This window comes from Entelurus aequoreus, linkage group LG12 (genome assembly GCF_033978785.1).
Source record: "Entelurus aequoreus isolate RoL-2023_Sb linkage group LG12, RoL_Eaeq_v1.1, whole genome shotgun sequence".
NCBI classification, from domain to species: domain Eukaryota; kingdom Metazoa; phylum Chordata; class Actinopteri; order Syngnathiformes; family Syngnathidae; genus Entelurus; species Entelurus aequoreus.
The window spans coordinates 15,065,883-15,082,986 of NC_084742.1; the positions used below are offsets into that span (position 1 = coordinate 15,065,883).

At 39.4% G+C, this 17,104-nt stretch overlaps 1 protein-coding gene across 1 annotated transcript in view; it reads right to left on the minus strand.

Annotated features, from left to right (window-relative positions):
* The window catches only part of cacna2d1a (calcium channel, voltage-dependent, alpha 2/delta subunit 1a), an 88,467-nt gene that overhangs the window by 20,383 nt on the left and 50,980 nt on the right, over positions 1–17,104 (minus strand). Inside the window, exons 22-25 of the mRNA XM_062066739.1 lie at positions 12,492–12,552; positions 12,306–12,412; positions 3,236–3,320; positions 3,081–3,143 (exon numbers count right to left, since the gene is read on the minus strand). Of these exons, the coding sequence (XP_061922723.1) occupies positions 3,081–3,143; positions 3,236–3,320; positions 12,306–12,412; positions 12,492–12,552 (316 nt within the window). The remainder of the gene's footprint in view (positions 1–3,080; positions 3,144–3,235; positions 3,321–12,305; positions 12,413–12,491; positions 12,553–17,104) is intronic.

A 17,104-nucleotide genomic window follows, 5' to 3' on the forward strand; every position in this document is an offset into this window, starting at 1 on the left:
TCACCACAAATGCAGGAAGCAGTTGCACCACATCGAAGAAAATTATGGAAAGTAAAGGTTCGCAGAGAAGGCTCGAGTGCCAATGAATGGCAACAGTATCTTGTGCGAGGTAAGCAAGCATACATACACATGAGAAACGTGGTATATCTCACTCTCAGTAACAGTGAATTAAAACACTTTGCCTGACAAAACTTTGCTTCAAAATTTTACCTTTTCTGCATGTGTCACCAATAATCCAAACTAAACTAATACATTTTGGAGTAAAAAGCAGCATTAGTTCAGTATTCATGTGTGGTGATGATAAAATCAGGAAGCCATGCAGACTTGCTACAGCAAAACCATCTGAAAAATATTTAAAATCATAGGCATTTACAGTGCAGTGATTACAAACAATACATTGGAAACAGCCACCACAGTTGACATACTTCACACAAAAGTTACATTTTCTCCGTCATCGTTGCCCCAAAGCTAATGAGGATTTTGGCAAAGTGAGGCTAAAGTGGCTTTTTTTGGTCGTTCTGTATTTTCTAATGTACATTTCGCCGTCAGAAGTGTTTTAGACAGCCTGCTAGTCACTAAACACTGCATAAGCAGAGTGCATCAAATACGTTTTGTTTGTCCGGACTATAAGGCGCACTTAAAATCCTTTTTTTTCCTCAAAACTCGACAGTGCGCCTTATAACCCAGTGCGCTTAATGTACGGAATAATTCTGGTTGTGCTTACCGACCTCAAAGCTATTTTATTTGGTACATGGTAAAATGATAAGTGTGACCAGTAGATGGCAGTCAAACATAAGAGATATGTGTGCACTGCAATATTATGGCAGTCACACACAAGAGATACGTGTAGACTACAGTATGACTTAAGTAAACAACACCAACATTTTATATGTTCCATTGAAAATATAGCACATTAAACATGGCGCTCAAAAATCTATCAGATGTTTTAGTACGACTTTGGTAAGCTATGAAGCAGCACAGCTTGATGGATTGTACTTTGCTTCAACATACACGTATTATTATGGTGTGTGTGTATAAGGTAAGACATGCTATCTGGAGTTTTGTTTCGCAATATTATGCAAAAGCAACTTTTCTTACCTTCTGGTACCTGCTGATCTGTATTTGGGATCTGCATAAATCCAGAAAAATTGCGCGCGTTCGCCTTTGTAGTCCGTGCTGACACTGTAGTCGATTAGCTTCTTTTTCTCCATGTTCTTGTTATGGGAGATTTATCCTACGCTGTTGCCATTTCTAATATAAAGTAGTGTAAAGTTCTTACTTATATCTGTCAGTAAACTCACCATTAAGGCGCTAAAACATACCGGTGCAGTGAGTTTACATTATTCACCCAAGTGGTTTAGTTGTCCACACTCCCTCTATACATGACTTTGAAAATGTGTGTCCCCTAGTGGATGGCGTGACATAAAAGAGCACACATAATTACAATTTTTTTGTCCCGATTTTCGCTCTTCCGACCAAAGACAGCAAAACCCAAATTATTGTATGTTTTATGAGATTGTCCTGAAGTCTGACGAGAGTTAAGAGTAGGAATGGGAATTGTTAAATTGTATCCAATACTAATACCAAATTGTTACTTAAAAAACTGAAAAAATGCAAAAAAAACCAAAACAGCCTTTTTTTTGTTAAGGAATTTTGTGACATTCAAATTGAACAGACTATTAATCTAAATACTTCAAATTTGTAAATTAAATGATAACCAAGTAATACATTTAAAATGAGAACTAAAATCCACAACAAATTGTCATATTTATGGCAGCTTAACAGAACAAGAAAAATGTGCAAAAAAACAACTTGCTTAGCAATGCTCATAATTCAGAGTTTTTTTTTAATGCAACCTCACTCGCCGTAACTGTCAAAGGTGCATAATGAAGAAGTCCTGTGTTGTTGTGGCTACTGGGTAGTGCTGGGGGCCTGCAGTGCCAGTGGTGTTATGATGTAATGAGCCAACGATAGCTACTTATTTTTATAAGTGGGGTTACTACTGTTTCTGTTGGCACCGGAGCCAATATGGAACCGGGTTTAAGTGCCCATCCCTAGTTAAAAATTGGTTCTAATTGGCCGACTTCTGTAAAGATTTGAAGATATTTTTCATTCCTTTAAATCCGTTTTAAAAGATGGGGTGAGAGAAGAAATGTAAAAATATAGCAACATTGTTTATGTTTAAGTTGCACTTTTGCATATCATAACATGTAACTGTAGTGCGTTCAAGGACCCTTGATTAAAATTCAAAACCGAGGCATCATATAGGTTTTAAAGAGAGGGGAAGCTCTACCCCCAGGAGATGCACTAATAAGTAATACAAATATATATAATGATTATATATTATTATGATTGTTTTTATCCACAGATAATACTACATGAATCAGCTAATCTCTTCTTTACGCAATGAAGTCAAGAGAAACTGTACATTAATGGTCATACAATTGAGTGACACGACAAATCTGAAAAAGTCATCTTAATCAACAGCTGGATTGGAACCAGATTCATTCCCGATAAAAGTAACTCAATTTGACGACACGCCTCAACCACAACACTGCATGATGGCATAATGTTAACCCCCCCCGCCAAAAGCTGTTATATTTTGTATTCATTTTATGTAAAATACCACTTTTGAACAATCAGAGCTTCACATTTGCCACTGGGGCTGCTTTAAATTGTGCTATTTGGGCTCCAAATGAATTATGTTCTATAAATTTTTAAAACAAAAGCAACATCTGACATATTTTTCCTTTAGGGATACCCCAAGGGTCTGGGTTGGACTCACTGTGCTTTCAACTAATGAGCTTTTATACAGATGACATTTTTTTAGATGCTTGTCGTGGACTGAAAGAGTTTCCTCTTAGGGATGCACATTTGAGGGAACAAGTCAAGGTTGTATCTCCCCTATTAGTCTGTATGGAAAGAAGAAGGGAACCGCAGGGAGCGGAGCCTACATCTGAACTGATCTTGAAAAAAATCAAGGACGGCCGGGAACAAATTGATGGATAAATGTTGGAAAATGTCATATTGCACCACAACAAGTTAAATACCATCAGTCATCATGCATTTAACTACCTTACCTTTTGGGGTATACCCGGGTGATCCCTCCATCGGTGGCAACAAATCTGGCTGTGACACCGTGCCTGAGGAGAGAAAACATATATACGGACTGGATTTCTTTAAATGAAAAGCCAGAATATAAGCGCAGGCTCGTTTTGGCCATCTTCGTACTCACGGCAGCTTATTCTCTTTCCAAATCTTGATGAGATCTGAAGTGATGCCAGCATCCAGGAGCAATCGGTTCACCAGCTCCACATTGCCTAAAGAGTAAAAACAGCATCAACATCTGGCCAAGTCGTTTTGCACTGTCCTGCTGACAGATCAAAAATTGTCAAGCGTGTGTATTTGATTGTCAATCTTTGGAAGAAAAAAAAAAAAACATGTTATAGTTTTTGGAGCTAATGGCCTGGAAAGCTAGCTATCGGCAGGAATGTGTTAAATAAATGCACGAGGAGTATCGATAGCCAACAAGGAATGAAACATGATGTGTGAGGGGGGTAAAAGATGGAAAAGCAATAAAATAAAGGCAGAAAGAAAAATAAAGATTTGTTCCTTAGGGGTATATACGATACGAAAGAAAAGCTGGGAATCATTTGTATGCTAGATGGCCTTCATTTACATAGTGACATTTCTTTAACGCAACTCACATTCACATATGACTTAACTCAGGGCACGAGCCAAAAAATAGTGATATGGTTTACATTTTCCGGGTGTGAAAATCACTTATAGAGCACAGGGCCAGCTCTGCTTGTTGGATATCAACAAGTCAAGGAGCCTTGAAGTGATCATTTAGCAAAATGTCCCATTGCAAATATATCATCAGGAAAACAAAATAAGACAGAAAGACAGGAGAAATATGACCACACAGGGACAAGTTACATTTCCGACATTTGTATTTCTAACTTTTAGCATATCAATACGCAGAGTAAAATTCTTTGCAACACACGTTCTATCTGTTCCTGCATTACTGCTGCTGGCCGATCATCCGCAATTCCATTTTTCTTAATGTGCAATAACAAAGTCTATTCATGCATTCACTCAGTGTCTGATATCATTAATCTCAAATAATCATTTATTATCTAGCAAGGTATTATCTATCATATATCATATTTTAATTTCTTCTGCCACTTTTATCGACATTATATTTGATATTTATCTACTCTTCATACATTGTTCCGATCAGTTTTTATTCCTGTTTCGGGAAGGACAAGCGGTAGAAAATGGATAGATAGATGATAGAAACCTCGTTTTTTTGTATACCGTCTCGATTGTCCTACGGCCAAACATTGCACATAACAAATTAGTCTACTTGCTCACGTATTGTTCCGCAGAATCGAGTGCGCAAACAGAGAATCCCAGGCATTAGTAACTCATCTGTCCTTTTTTTTTCTTATTAAGTACGACTGAAAAATAAGACATCATGGGTCTAAAGAAAATAGCAAATGGCAGCATATTGATAAAGGAGATGAGGAGAAACACAATTGAATTGCATGCAAAATCTGAGTTACAAGCCTCTCCGCTGCTAAATGGCGTAGTAAATGACACACTTGTAAGATCCGCCCAAAAACATCCGGTCTCACTTGCTGGCATTAGCTTATAGCTAGATAAACAATTTTCCAAGCATGGAAAACCTTTGGCAGAGGTTCAATTTCCATAGCTTTCCCGCCAAATTCGGTGACGTCCTACCACTTCTTAGTATTGCTCCTCCTCGCACGGCTCGCTTCCTTCCCACCCCTGAAGCTGCCGGTGTGGTGTCCACTTTTTCTCCCTCCCAGCTCTGATTGTGGGAGATAGCTTGACTAGGAATATCCGCTTTTTCAACACCATTACTCGCCACGGACAATGTTAACGCTCTCGACTGTCGGATGTAATAAGATAGCAAGGCACCAATCAGAACAGACCATAAAGGATTTCAAAGTTCTCTTCGGTCAGCTGGAAAACATTTCTTCATAAAACAACTGCAGTTGTTTGTAGGACATTATATTCAATTGTTGTTAAACAATATTTGTTATCTAAAATTTTCTTTTTCTTTTTCAAGGCATGTTATGTGTTAAAATTGTGCTATTTTGGTGGACCTAGCACCAAAATAGGTCAAAAGTAAAATTATTTGAATTCATTTCAATGGACGTTGATTTGAGATACAGGCTCAGTCATAAAACCGATTGAGCTCATAAATTGAGGTACTTCTGTATTTTACGTGGTTTTGTGAAAGTACAACTATAAATATTTTTAATAAAACTTAATTTTTTGTTTATATTTTAGGGATGAATTGAAACTACTAAATTTCGTCTGGTATAAATAGCTTCTTTATATGTATGATTCAGTCGTCGTCCGATTTTTTGGGGAACAAATTAACAAAAAAAAACGTTACGCCTACTTAGTGGCCTAGTGGTTAGAGTGTCCGCCCTGAGATCGGTAGGTTGTGAGTTCGAACCCCAGCCGAGTCATACCAAAGACTGTAAAAATGGGACCCATTGCCTCCCTGCTTGGCACTCAGCATCAAGGGTTGGAATTGGGGGTTAAATCACCAAAAAAATGATTCCCGGGCGTGGCACCGCTGCTGCCCACTGCTCCCCTCACCTCACAGGGGGTGAACAAGGGGATGCAGAGGACAAATTTCACCACACCTAGTGTGTGTGAGACAATCATTGGTGCTTTAACTTTAACTTATGATCAGGTCGTATGATAGCGAGGTCGTGTTCCCCAGGATGCGGAAACACAAGCAGGACAGGCAGCATGCAGGTAAGAGTCTTTTAATCCACCAATATAATGCGAAAATCCAAAAAGGAGGGAGCTTAAGGCCACTTAAAGCAAAATTTAGCGTAGCATACAAACACAGAGAGTAACGAGGAGCTAGCATAACAAAAACTTACTATCGTCAAGAGAGACTGCACCGAACACAACTTGTCGCTAATGGCGAACAAAGTACCTGCGCCAAGTAAGTGGAAAGACCAAGTACACAAGGGGTCACGACCAACGCAAACACCTGGTGGGTACACCAATCACCAAACGAGGGCAGGTGCGGAGAACAGCACTCAATAAACCAGAAAGTAAACATAAGAATAATACCCCACCCAAAACCAAAGACATGACCCGGGCAACGGATCATGACAAAAAAAGACTATCGATTTATGACAATGCATTTTCTATCAATTTTAACACAATTTATTTATGTATTTACTACATACTTGCCAACCTTGAGACCTCCAATATCGGGAGGTGGGGGGGTGGGGGGGCGTGTTTGGGGCGGGGGCGTGGTTGGGGCGTGGCTAAGGGCGTGGTTAAGAGGAGAGTATATTTAAGATTAAGATTAAAGATTAAAGTACCAATGATTGTCACACACACACTAGATGTGGTGAAATTTGTCCTCTGCATTTGTCCCATCCCCTTGGGGAGCAGTGGGCAGCAGCGGCGCCGCGCCCGGGAATCATTTTGGTGATTTAACCCCCAACTCCAACCCTTTGTTGCTGAGTGCCAAGCAGGGAGGTTATGGGTCCCATTTTTATAGTCTTTGGTATGACTCGGCAGCTAGAATTCACCAAATCAAGTATTTCATATATATATATATATATATATATATATATATATATATATATATATATATATATATATATATATATATATATATATATATATATATATATATATGTATGAAATACTTGACTTTCAGTGAATTCTAGCTATATATATATTTTATTTTTATTTTTTATTTTATTATACATATAAATAAAAGACATACTTGAATTTCAGTGTTCTGCAGGCTATCCAGTAGGTGGCAGTATTGTCCTGTTTAAGAGTGTCACAACATTGCTGTTTACGGCAGACGAACTGCTTTACGGTAGACTAAACGTGACTGCTGTTGTTGTGTGTTGTTACCGCGCTGGGAGGACGTTAATGAAACTGCCTAACAATAAACCCACATAAGAAACCAAGAACTCTCTCTCCTTGTTGTGCACTCTACTCTCTAAAAGCCGTAGATGTGATGACATCATTGGGCAGGCAAGCTGCTGGGAAAGCGGACGTGAGAACGGCTGTCCCCACTCAGGTCCGCATTGAGCTGGAGGGGGCGTGGCCTCCAGCTCCGGCTGAATACCGGGAGTTTGTCGGGAGAAAATCTCTGCCGGGAGGTTGTGGGGAGAGGCGCTGAACAACGGGATTCTCCCGCTAAAAACGGGAGGGTTGGCAAGTATGATTTACTATAATCAATACACGTTAACTTTAGTACATTCGTCACTCCCCACATTACACTTTGATGTTAGCGGCTATCGCAGTTTTTTAAAGGGATATTCTACATATTTTACAAATGGCTAAATGAACTAAAAATATTAATACTACAACAGTATCGACCATTCAGTGAATCCAAAGCAATCAGAGCTCGCCGTTCAGTATCGTGGCCATTGATTGGCCCAGCCACCAGTGTCATGCCCCTTTATATTGGATCAGAGTGTAAAGGTGACTATGTGGGTGTTATTTCATGTAAAGTGGGCTTACATAATGTTAAAACCCGTATTTAGAATGTTGTGAAGAGTATTTTTTTATGCGGTAGCTTTTAAAATATTAAATTTACAATCAATAATTCCATCCATCCATCCATTTTCTACCGCTTGTCCCTTTCAGGGTCGCGGGGGGTGCTGGAGCCTATCTCAGCTGCATTCGGATCGGTAGGCGGGGTACACCCTGGACAAGTCGCCACCTGATCGCAGGGCCAACACAGATAGACAAACATTCACACACTAGGGCCAATTTAGTGTTATTTAGCGGAAATTAATTCACTACAGTCAGGCCCAATGAACAGCAACAAACGAGGGATTACATATACTTTGTTCTATTGGAAAAGTCTAATAAGTGAACATGTTAAACATAGAAAGTGCACATACTATCATCGTAAAACTGCTCCTTCCTACTCCTTTTTGGACATTGAACAAAACATGCGATGTTCTTTAGTGTAACTTTGTTAGGCATGTTCCAAATAAACTAGACTAGCAATGAGGCTGCCATGCTAACAGTCTAACAAATGGTTTTCTCCAGCCGAACCACATGACAAACATAACAGGCGATATTTTTCCTGGTGACTTTGAAGTTCCAGTCCATTAAACACGGAGGACAGCTGCTCTAACACTCTAGTCTAAGCCGCCGCCGCTTTTCATGACTTATTCAAAGCAGCCCAGGAATTCCTAATGTACTTTTTCACCACCGCGGTGGTACGAACAGCTCACCCTCGCCTCGTTGAACTGGCAGCTAATAACGGTGAAAGTAATCACTTAATGGAGTGAGACATTTTATCGGCGGCGGCTTGTTGCAAAATGCTGACAAACAAGGCGAGCGAGGGGCCATTAACATGTCGGTCAGATGTTAAGGAGAAGGCCCACTGGCCCCTGATTGGCGTTTTACGGCCCGCGGCTCGTGCTCTCAACTTGACGTGTCGCTGCTCTTTATCACAAAACACACAGTAATTGGATGAGGTCGAGCAGCCATATAGGTGTGTGCCTCACACATGTGCAACAAGGCGTGTGATGGTCAGACTTTTGGAGTTAGCATCAAATAGGTGACATGCGCGTTTTCCTGGTCATGCACGACCTTCCATACAAACAGGGGGGGGCGCTTTGGGGATGATCAGCACAGTGGTTTCTAAAATTATTTTCTGTCACGACCCCCCCTAGGGTGGAGAAATGTCTTCATACCAATCACCCCTTAATTGAAATGACCACTTACCACGAGTGTTCCACAAGGTTCTATACTAGGTCCAACACTCTTCAATATTTACATCAACATTATAACTCACACTATGGAAAACTCCCTTTGTAACTTTGCAAACACATTTGTATGCCGATGAGTCAATGACACAATTATTTATACATACAGCTTCTCCCTCCACACTGTCTTGTCTGAGATGCAGACACGTTCTACTAACATTCAGAATCCACTTTGTACATTACAGTTATCACTGAACATATTCAAGCTTAGACTAAGACCCTGATCTATTATAGGTTTGCGTGTCTTACAACATGTGTACACTTGATAGCAAGCAAAACGGATCCACTAAGCTCGTGCGTGTCTTAGGTTAAATCAATTTACCCGTAGAGTCTTTGTCTTCGTAAATATGCAGAATATATGCTAATCATCAGAACGCCCACAATACTGGGAAGAGGAGATGATCAAATATAATCATTTAGCGCTCGCAATGTGATTTGTCGATACTGGAACAGTTCTGCAGATGCTCTTTTACATCCACAGTACAGGCCAAGTCATCACCATCTCATTCAATGCGTTTTCTTTATTTTAATGACTATTTACATTGTAGATTGTCAGTGAAGGCATCAAAACTATGAATGAATACATGTGGAGTTACGTGTTTTAAAAAAAAAGGTGAAATAACTGAAAACATGTTTTATATTGTAGTTTCTTCAAAATAGCCACCCTTTGCTCTGATTACTACTTTGGATATATATACATATACATTTTTATTTTTATTTTAGCTAAGTACCGTGTGACTTGTTGAAGGGTGGACTAGCAAAGTAAGATTTTCATTGTACGGCAAACTTTCTGTTTAACTGTGCATATGACAATAAACAATCTTGAATCTTGAATGTGAGAAAGGAGGCAATCGCACTATAAAGACGTGTCAGGATGTCAACATATTTGGAGTGTCAGAAATAAAAATATGAGACATATACCGTATTTCCTTGAATTGGCGCAGGGAATATAGTATTCGCACGTCTATAATTACTGCCGGGTCAATCTCGTTTCTCAAAATAATTAACGCATGCTTGGCCTTATCGCCGGTTTATTATTGAAGCCGGATCAAATTCGTTTCGCAAAATATTAATTTCATTATCGCATGTCTATAATTTTCACCGGGTCAAACTCGTTTTGCAAAATATTTAGCATATGGCTAGAACTTCCACCGGGTCAAATTCGTTACGTCACGAGTGACGCATCTGTCCTCATTTTCAAAATGGAGGAAGCTGCTTTTAGTAGTTTACAATCGCACAAAGGAAAAAAGATAAAGAGCTATTCAGTAGGATTTAAGGTCCAAGCTATTGAATACCGGTACAGTATGCTAAAGAGAACAGTAAGCAGCTATGTTTTATTAATATACCGTAGCTGCGTGTGTGAAATACTGTATAAGTCATTAAATGACTCCCGCCTCCTGGTGGTAGAGGGCGCTGCCGCGCTAGTGATCCTTCTTGCGACTTCCGGTACTGCAGAAGAAGTGAAGCAAGAGATTTTTTTTCTTCCTTCTAACATGGAGAATTACATACCGGTATCTAAAATAAAACAGTTTTCTAAACTGGACTTTCAATGGAAGCAGGAGGTAATAATTAAAGGAATATCTCCATCGAGACAGAGACTTTTAAAACGGAAAAAAGAAAATAATGAAGACTTCTATAAACAAGTTATCGATGCTTTTGGTCAGAAGGAGCTGCAAATGGACTCCATTTATAAGTACAGGTAAGACCATAATAACGTGTTTTTTAATTAAATGTGCTTTTCATGATGGTATGCTTACATCACACTCAAAGCGCACGTCTAAATTTTATGGATTCCTCTTGGTAAACGCCGGAGTGAGAAGAGGTTTTAAAATAATTACCGCATGCACGGCCATCCCGCCGGTTTCCGGTAAACGCAGGCGTGACAGGAGGTTTTAAATTAATTAACGCCCCTGCGACTATTCAAGGAAATACGGTAGTCTACTCGGCAATGACATTTTCAAATTTTATAGCTGCTGGATGACTTAAGGGGCTGATTAAAACTACGGTAATTCAATTTATTATTTTCAGTTTTTTTTTTCATGGTATTTGTTTTTTTCACATAAAATGTATATTATTATAACATATCTCCTATATTTAGCATGTGATATTTGGATGTTAGTAGACCAGTTTGTATTATTTCTGACAGAAATCTCACGCAAATCGATCATCTGAGCTATATTCTATCTCTTAATGTTTCCGCTGTGCAATTCTTCTCTTATTACAAAGACTTGGGAATCTGTGTTGACAGTTCACTTACATTTGAAACACACATTTAACATTCTACTCTCTAAAGTAAAACCAGGATAGGCTGTCTTCACCGGAACAACTCTTCATGGACACATTCTGCTAAACTGCATCTGTTTGAAATAAATCTCCTTCCAATCATGGATTAGTAGAACATCTTCAAAAACTCTCTTCCACAAGTCAGACCCCGTATGTCACGCTGCCATTTGCTTTGTCACTGGACTTCCCTTTAACACCCACAACTGTAAACTGTACTCTGGTAAATTGTCCCTCTCTTTACTCACACAGACAAATACATTGGTCCCTGTTTCTCTATAAAACACTCATTGGTAAGACTCCATCTTATATTCGCTCTTTGGAACTTCCACACACACTCTCCAATCTAGCGGTTACATTATCCTTCACAATCCAAAACTCTGGACTACTTTTAGTCCATTTTCTTTTCAATGTTTTAGCCCCAAATGATTGGAACACCTTGCAACAAACATTACAACTCACCTCATTCACCTTCATTTAAAAAGTTAGTGAGGTAAATCATGCTCGACTGATGCACCAGTTTTTAACCTGTTTTATGTCTTTGACAACGTAATCACATCACATTGTACAGCTTGCGTATTTTCTACACATACAGTAGGAAGGGAATTCATATGGCCCCATTCGTCGCACAAAAACCGTGACGAATTTGGGTGTACACTATCCACTTTGGCTGCCAGTGTTGAATATCTTAAAATGTGGCAATTTTGTAGCAATTCCAACTTTGACCACAGCGTCAATTGCTATGTAGGGAGGCGCTTTCCATCATTTTCAGCAGACTGCATTGCAAAATGATTAACCCAGGAATGGGGCCATATGAATGCCTTCCCTACAGTATATTTTAACCCTGTTGTCTGTCTGCTGCCTCTTGATAAAATGAGAATTTGTTCTCAGTTACCTCACCTAAAATAAATGCTTGCCTCTCACACACACCCCAGAGGAGCCCGGCCCACTATTTGAAAACTACTGCCGTAGCCAGATGTCTCCCCTATACATATTAGGTACTTCCAACACCTCCTAATTACTCCAATCAATTCATTAATTCAATTTAGTGGTGAGCAAAATCTGGACGTCCCTCATTTACACAGTCCCAATACTTATGTCCACTTATGCAAACGCTGGCTGCCTGGTGGGAAAAGAGCTGAATCAGCACATTTCCAGCTCATTTCTCCCTGTCGTCGGCGTGGGACTGGCGGCTACGGTTAGGTCACTCACACATGGGGTTGTTGGGAGTCTTGGTGTCGATGTAATTGTTGAACTCCATGAGGAACTCCGTATTGCTTTTGTCCTTGTCGGGCAGCTTCAGGTCCTTGCAGTACACCCTGACAGAGAGAAAGAGGGTCGTTAACGGGGAAATAAATGTGGCGTCCATTAAAAGGAATGAAAGACGTTCAATCTTACCTCGGTGCTATGAGCGTGAAGCCGTATTCATCAAACTTGTCAGCCAGCAGACTCTCAGAAACTGGTGAAAGGTAGGGAACATTGTTTGGTTTCTCATCATTAGAGGGGGGCTTTCTGGGAGGTTTGACAGCGAGTGCACTTAGAGTTACTTATATGTTGTATTATTGTGTGGAGATACGAGGGAATAATTATAAAAGTACACTACAATCACTAACTGCACTGCAAAAAATTAATCAGTTGGGTGCATTAATCATGCTACATACAGTAAATGATCCAAAAAGTGATCATTCACAGACTTGGTGCATTTTCAAACAGCTAAAATCAAGCACAGAACACAAGGAATAAAAAGTCCTTCAAAACATGTGTATGCTCGTCCCACAATACAACTCTGTGTGTCAATTTGTGGATTGCAAGGAGCTGATTTGAAGAAGCTCATACAAACATAGTGTTTATCAAGGTTATCCTCATACAACTTCTTCCCTTCCGATACCGATATTGGAGCCTTGAGTATTGGCCGATCCCGATGTCAGCAGGAATCATACATACTTTCAGTATTTTGTAGTGTGGAATGTTGGAAAAGGTTTGATCAAGTGAAATGAGTCAAACAGAGAACAATTGCAGGTATGAAAAACACTAACCTATTTATTATTAAGATTTAACACACTTTATAGGCTCAATGCGTATTTTAGGCTAAAATAGAGCCACATAGATCACAACACACGATGAAATGGGGAAATACCTGCCATTTCCACTCGAATCAACCGACGACAAGGGGTTATACAACATTGAATGGGTGCTACAAATTATGAGTTCAAATATTTTATTTCTTAAATTGTTCACGTTTTTTGACATTTTATTTTTGACATAAGATATGTTTTAATTGCTAATGTGGTTGTATTGATTTTTAAATCTGCTTTGTACACTGTTGAGGTGTTTCAACGCGAAGTAGTGCATAAATGAGTTTCTGTATATTGTTTCTCCAGCAATGGTCATGTGGTGACATCAATTATGTTTTTTTGGAGAGGTAATCATTGAAGTCGGACATCACTGAAGGCCTTAGTGGGAAACGCACGGTCTGCCACTGCTATAATGTATGTCTCGTTGGTGTGCTTAGCTGTTGTGTAGCTGCCAGCACATAGTAGCCTATATCCTACCATGTTTAACTTTTTTAAATGACCTGACTAGAATAGAAAAAAAGACCAATCTTGTATACTTATTGGAGGACATTTAGATGCTTATATGGAAAAGATATCCGCTACCACAATCAGATTGGGACACCCTTTGCGTTTACAAGCAAGCCATATGGAAGCACAATGCACCGCAGTGTCCGATATAATTTATACTGAATTCATTCATTCTTATGGTCATTATTTATTCATTATTAACTATGAAATGATTGTCAGTTGTTACTCTTCATCACCAACTTAGTCTTACAGTATTTTTGCATTTCTTCCCTCATTATACAAACCCCGTTTCCATATGAGTTGGGAAATTGTGTTAGATGTAAATATAAACGGAATACAATGATCATTTTCAACCCATATTCAGTTGAATATGCTACAAAGACAAGACATTTAATGTTCAAATTGATAAACTTTTTTTTTTTGCAAATAATCATTAACTTTAGAATTTGATGCCAGCAACACGTGACAAAGAAGTTGGGAAAGGTGGCAATAAATACTGATAAAGTTGAGGAATGCTCATCAAACACTTATTTGGAACATCCCACAGGTGAACAGGCAAATTGGGAACAGGTGGGTGCCATGATTGGGTATAAAAGTAGATTCCATGAAATGCTCAGTCATTCACAAACAAGGATGGGGCGAGGGTCACCACTTTGTCAACAAATGCGTGAGCAAATTGTTGAACAGTTTAAGAAAAACCTTTCTCAACCAGCTATTGCAAGGAATTTAGGGATTTCACCATCTACGGTCCATAATATCATCAAAGGGTTCAGAGAATCTGGAGAAATCACTGCAAGTAAGCAGCTAAGCCCGTGACCTTCGATCCCTCAGGCTGTACTGCAACAACAAGCGACATCAGTGTGTAAAGGATATCACCACATGGGCTCAGGAACACTTCAGAAACCCACTGTCAGTAACTACAGTTGGTCGCTACATCTGTAAGTGCAAGTTAAAATTCTCCAATGCAAGGCGAAAACCGTTTATCAACAACACCCAGAAACGCCGTCAGCTTTGCTGGGCCTGAGCTCATCTAAGATGGACTGATACAAAGTGGAAAAGTGTTCTGTGGTCTGACGAGTCCACATTTCAAATTGTTTTTGGAAACTGTGGACGTCGTGTCCTCCGGACCAAAGAGGAAAAGAACCATCCGGATTGTTAAAGGCGCAAAGTTGAAAAGCCAGCATCTGTGATGGTATGGGGGTGTATTGGTGCCCAAGACATGGGTAACTTACACATCTGTGAAGGCGCCATAAATGCTGAAAGGTACATACAGGTTTTGGAGCAACATATGTTGCCATCCAAGCAACGTTACCATGGACGCCCCTGCTTATTTCAACAAGACAATGCCAAGCCACGTGTTACATCAACGTGGCTTCATGGTAAAAGAGTGCGGGTACTAGACTGGCCTGCCTGTAGTCCAGACCTGTCTCCCATTGAAAATGTGTGGTGCATTATGAAGCCTAAAATACCACAACGGAGACCCCCGGACTGTTGAACAACTTAAGCTGTACATCAAGCAAGAATGGGAAAGAATTCCACCTGAGAAGCTTAAAAAATGTGTCTCCTCAGTTCCCAAACGTTTACTGAGTGTTGTTAAAAGGAAAGGCCATGTAACACAGTGGTGAACATGCCCTTTTCCAACTACTTTGGCACGTGTTGCAGCCATGAAATTCTAAGTTAATTGCAAAAAAGTTTATGAGTTTGAACATCAAATATCTTGTCTTTGTAGTGCATTCAATTGAATATGGGTTGAAAAGGATTTGCAAATCATTGTATTCCGTTTATATTTACATCCAACACAATTTCCCAACTCATATGGAAACAGGGTTTGTACAATAAGTCATTATGTGCATTATATTCTTGTATTTACGGTATGCATCCATTAATATTTATCACACCTGTTTATTACAATTATTGACAACTTTGACTGATTTGTATTTTATGTTCCTTGTTTGGGTTCTTTCTTCGTGACCTAGGCTCAGCTTCCTCCTACTCCTTTTCAAGGTTAGTCACAAACTTTGCTAGGTGCTTTCAATATAAACTGCGACTACGTGAAGGTACTTGATAGGTTGCGTTGGTTAAAGAAACAAAAAGCTCAAAAAATTAAAAATCCAAATAAAAAAATACTTGCCATCTTTCCCTGGAGTGGAAATAAATCCCAGCAGAGAGAGAGGGAATGAGGAGGATCACCCAGAGAGGAGAAGAAGAGAAGGAAAATGGGTGAAACCACAAGGGGGAGGGTTCAAAGGTCACACAATATTTTATTCACAGAGCAAGTCCTGAATAGAAATATTGCAGGAATTCTTAACGCACCGCACATCTTGATTATAGCGTACAGTGAGGGCTCTCATGGCGACAGCGGCATTTTGTCAATCGGGGGGTAGTTGGGGGGAAATAATTGCAGCCATGTGCTTTTCCTTTCATATTTAGCCACAAGAGTAATGACGGAGTGACGTCTGAATACATTTGTCTGAGGGTTTAAGTTTACATTTGATATAGTACTGAAGTAACTCAGATAGATACAACATTACATGGTCACTTCTCGCCTTGATTCCATTCATAAAGCACCACATTTCAACTAAAATGTATTTATAAAGATAATCCCCAGAGCACCAAGCATGCCTACATCCTTACAAACCCTCCTTCGTCAGGCTTCGCTACACAACTTAAAATGCAGGCTGGAGCTCTGCCAACTGTCAGCCACAGACGCGAAAGCTTCAAGTTTGAATAATTTAGGTTTTTCTTCAGCAATGTGACTGTAATGTTAGCTCACGTAGCTATGCTAGGGTCGCTAACGTTCCTATCATCCCGCCCAACTCCTGAAAAGCACCTTTTAAACTGTCCGAATTACAGCATCAATGTAGTAGTATTTGTCCACAGAGCATATTCATGTGTGCCAAAAGTGAGGAAAATCTATCATCCCTACACATATTTATTTAGGCTTCGCTGCACATTCTAAAATGCAGCCTGAATCTCTGTCAGCTACAGTGGTAGGAGCTTTAAGTTTTAAAATAGTTTTACTTCAGTGAATATGCTAACCTGGCATGACGTTGCTGGTAAAATGTGAGTGTAATGCAGGGGTCACCAACCTTTTTGAAACCAAGGGCTACTTCTTGGGTAGTGATTAATGCGAAGGGCTACCAGTTAGATACACACTTAAATAAATTGCCAGAAGTAGCCAATTTGCTCAATTTACCTTTAACTCTGTTATTATTAATAATTAATGATATTTATCTTTGTGGAAACACTGATCATCTTAATGATTTCTCACAATAAATATATATAGAAACAGATAAATATTAATATGCAACACTTTATTTTTATATTTTCTCTAAGTGCACATTTTTCAAATTGAACATTTTCAAATGATCACTTCTAAGACAGTCTTGTGAAATCACAATATCCCATTTTAACTAGCTAGCCACTAAC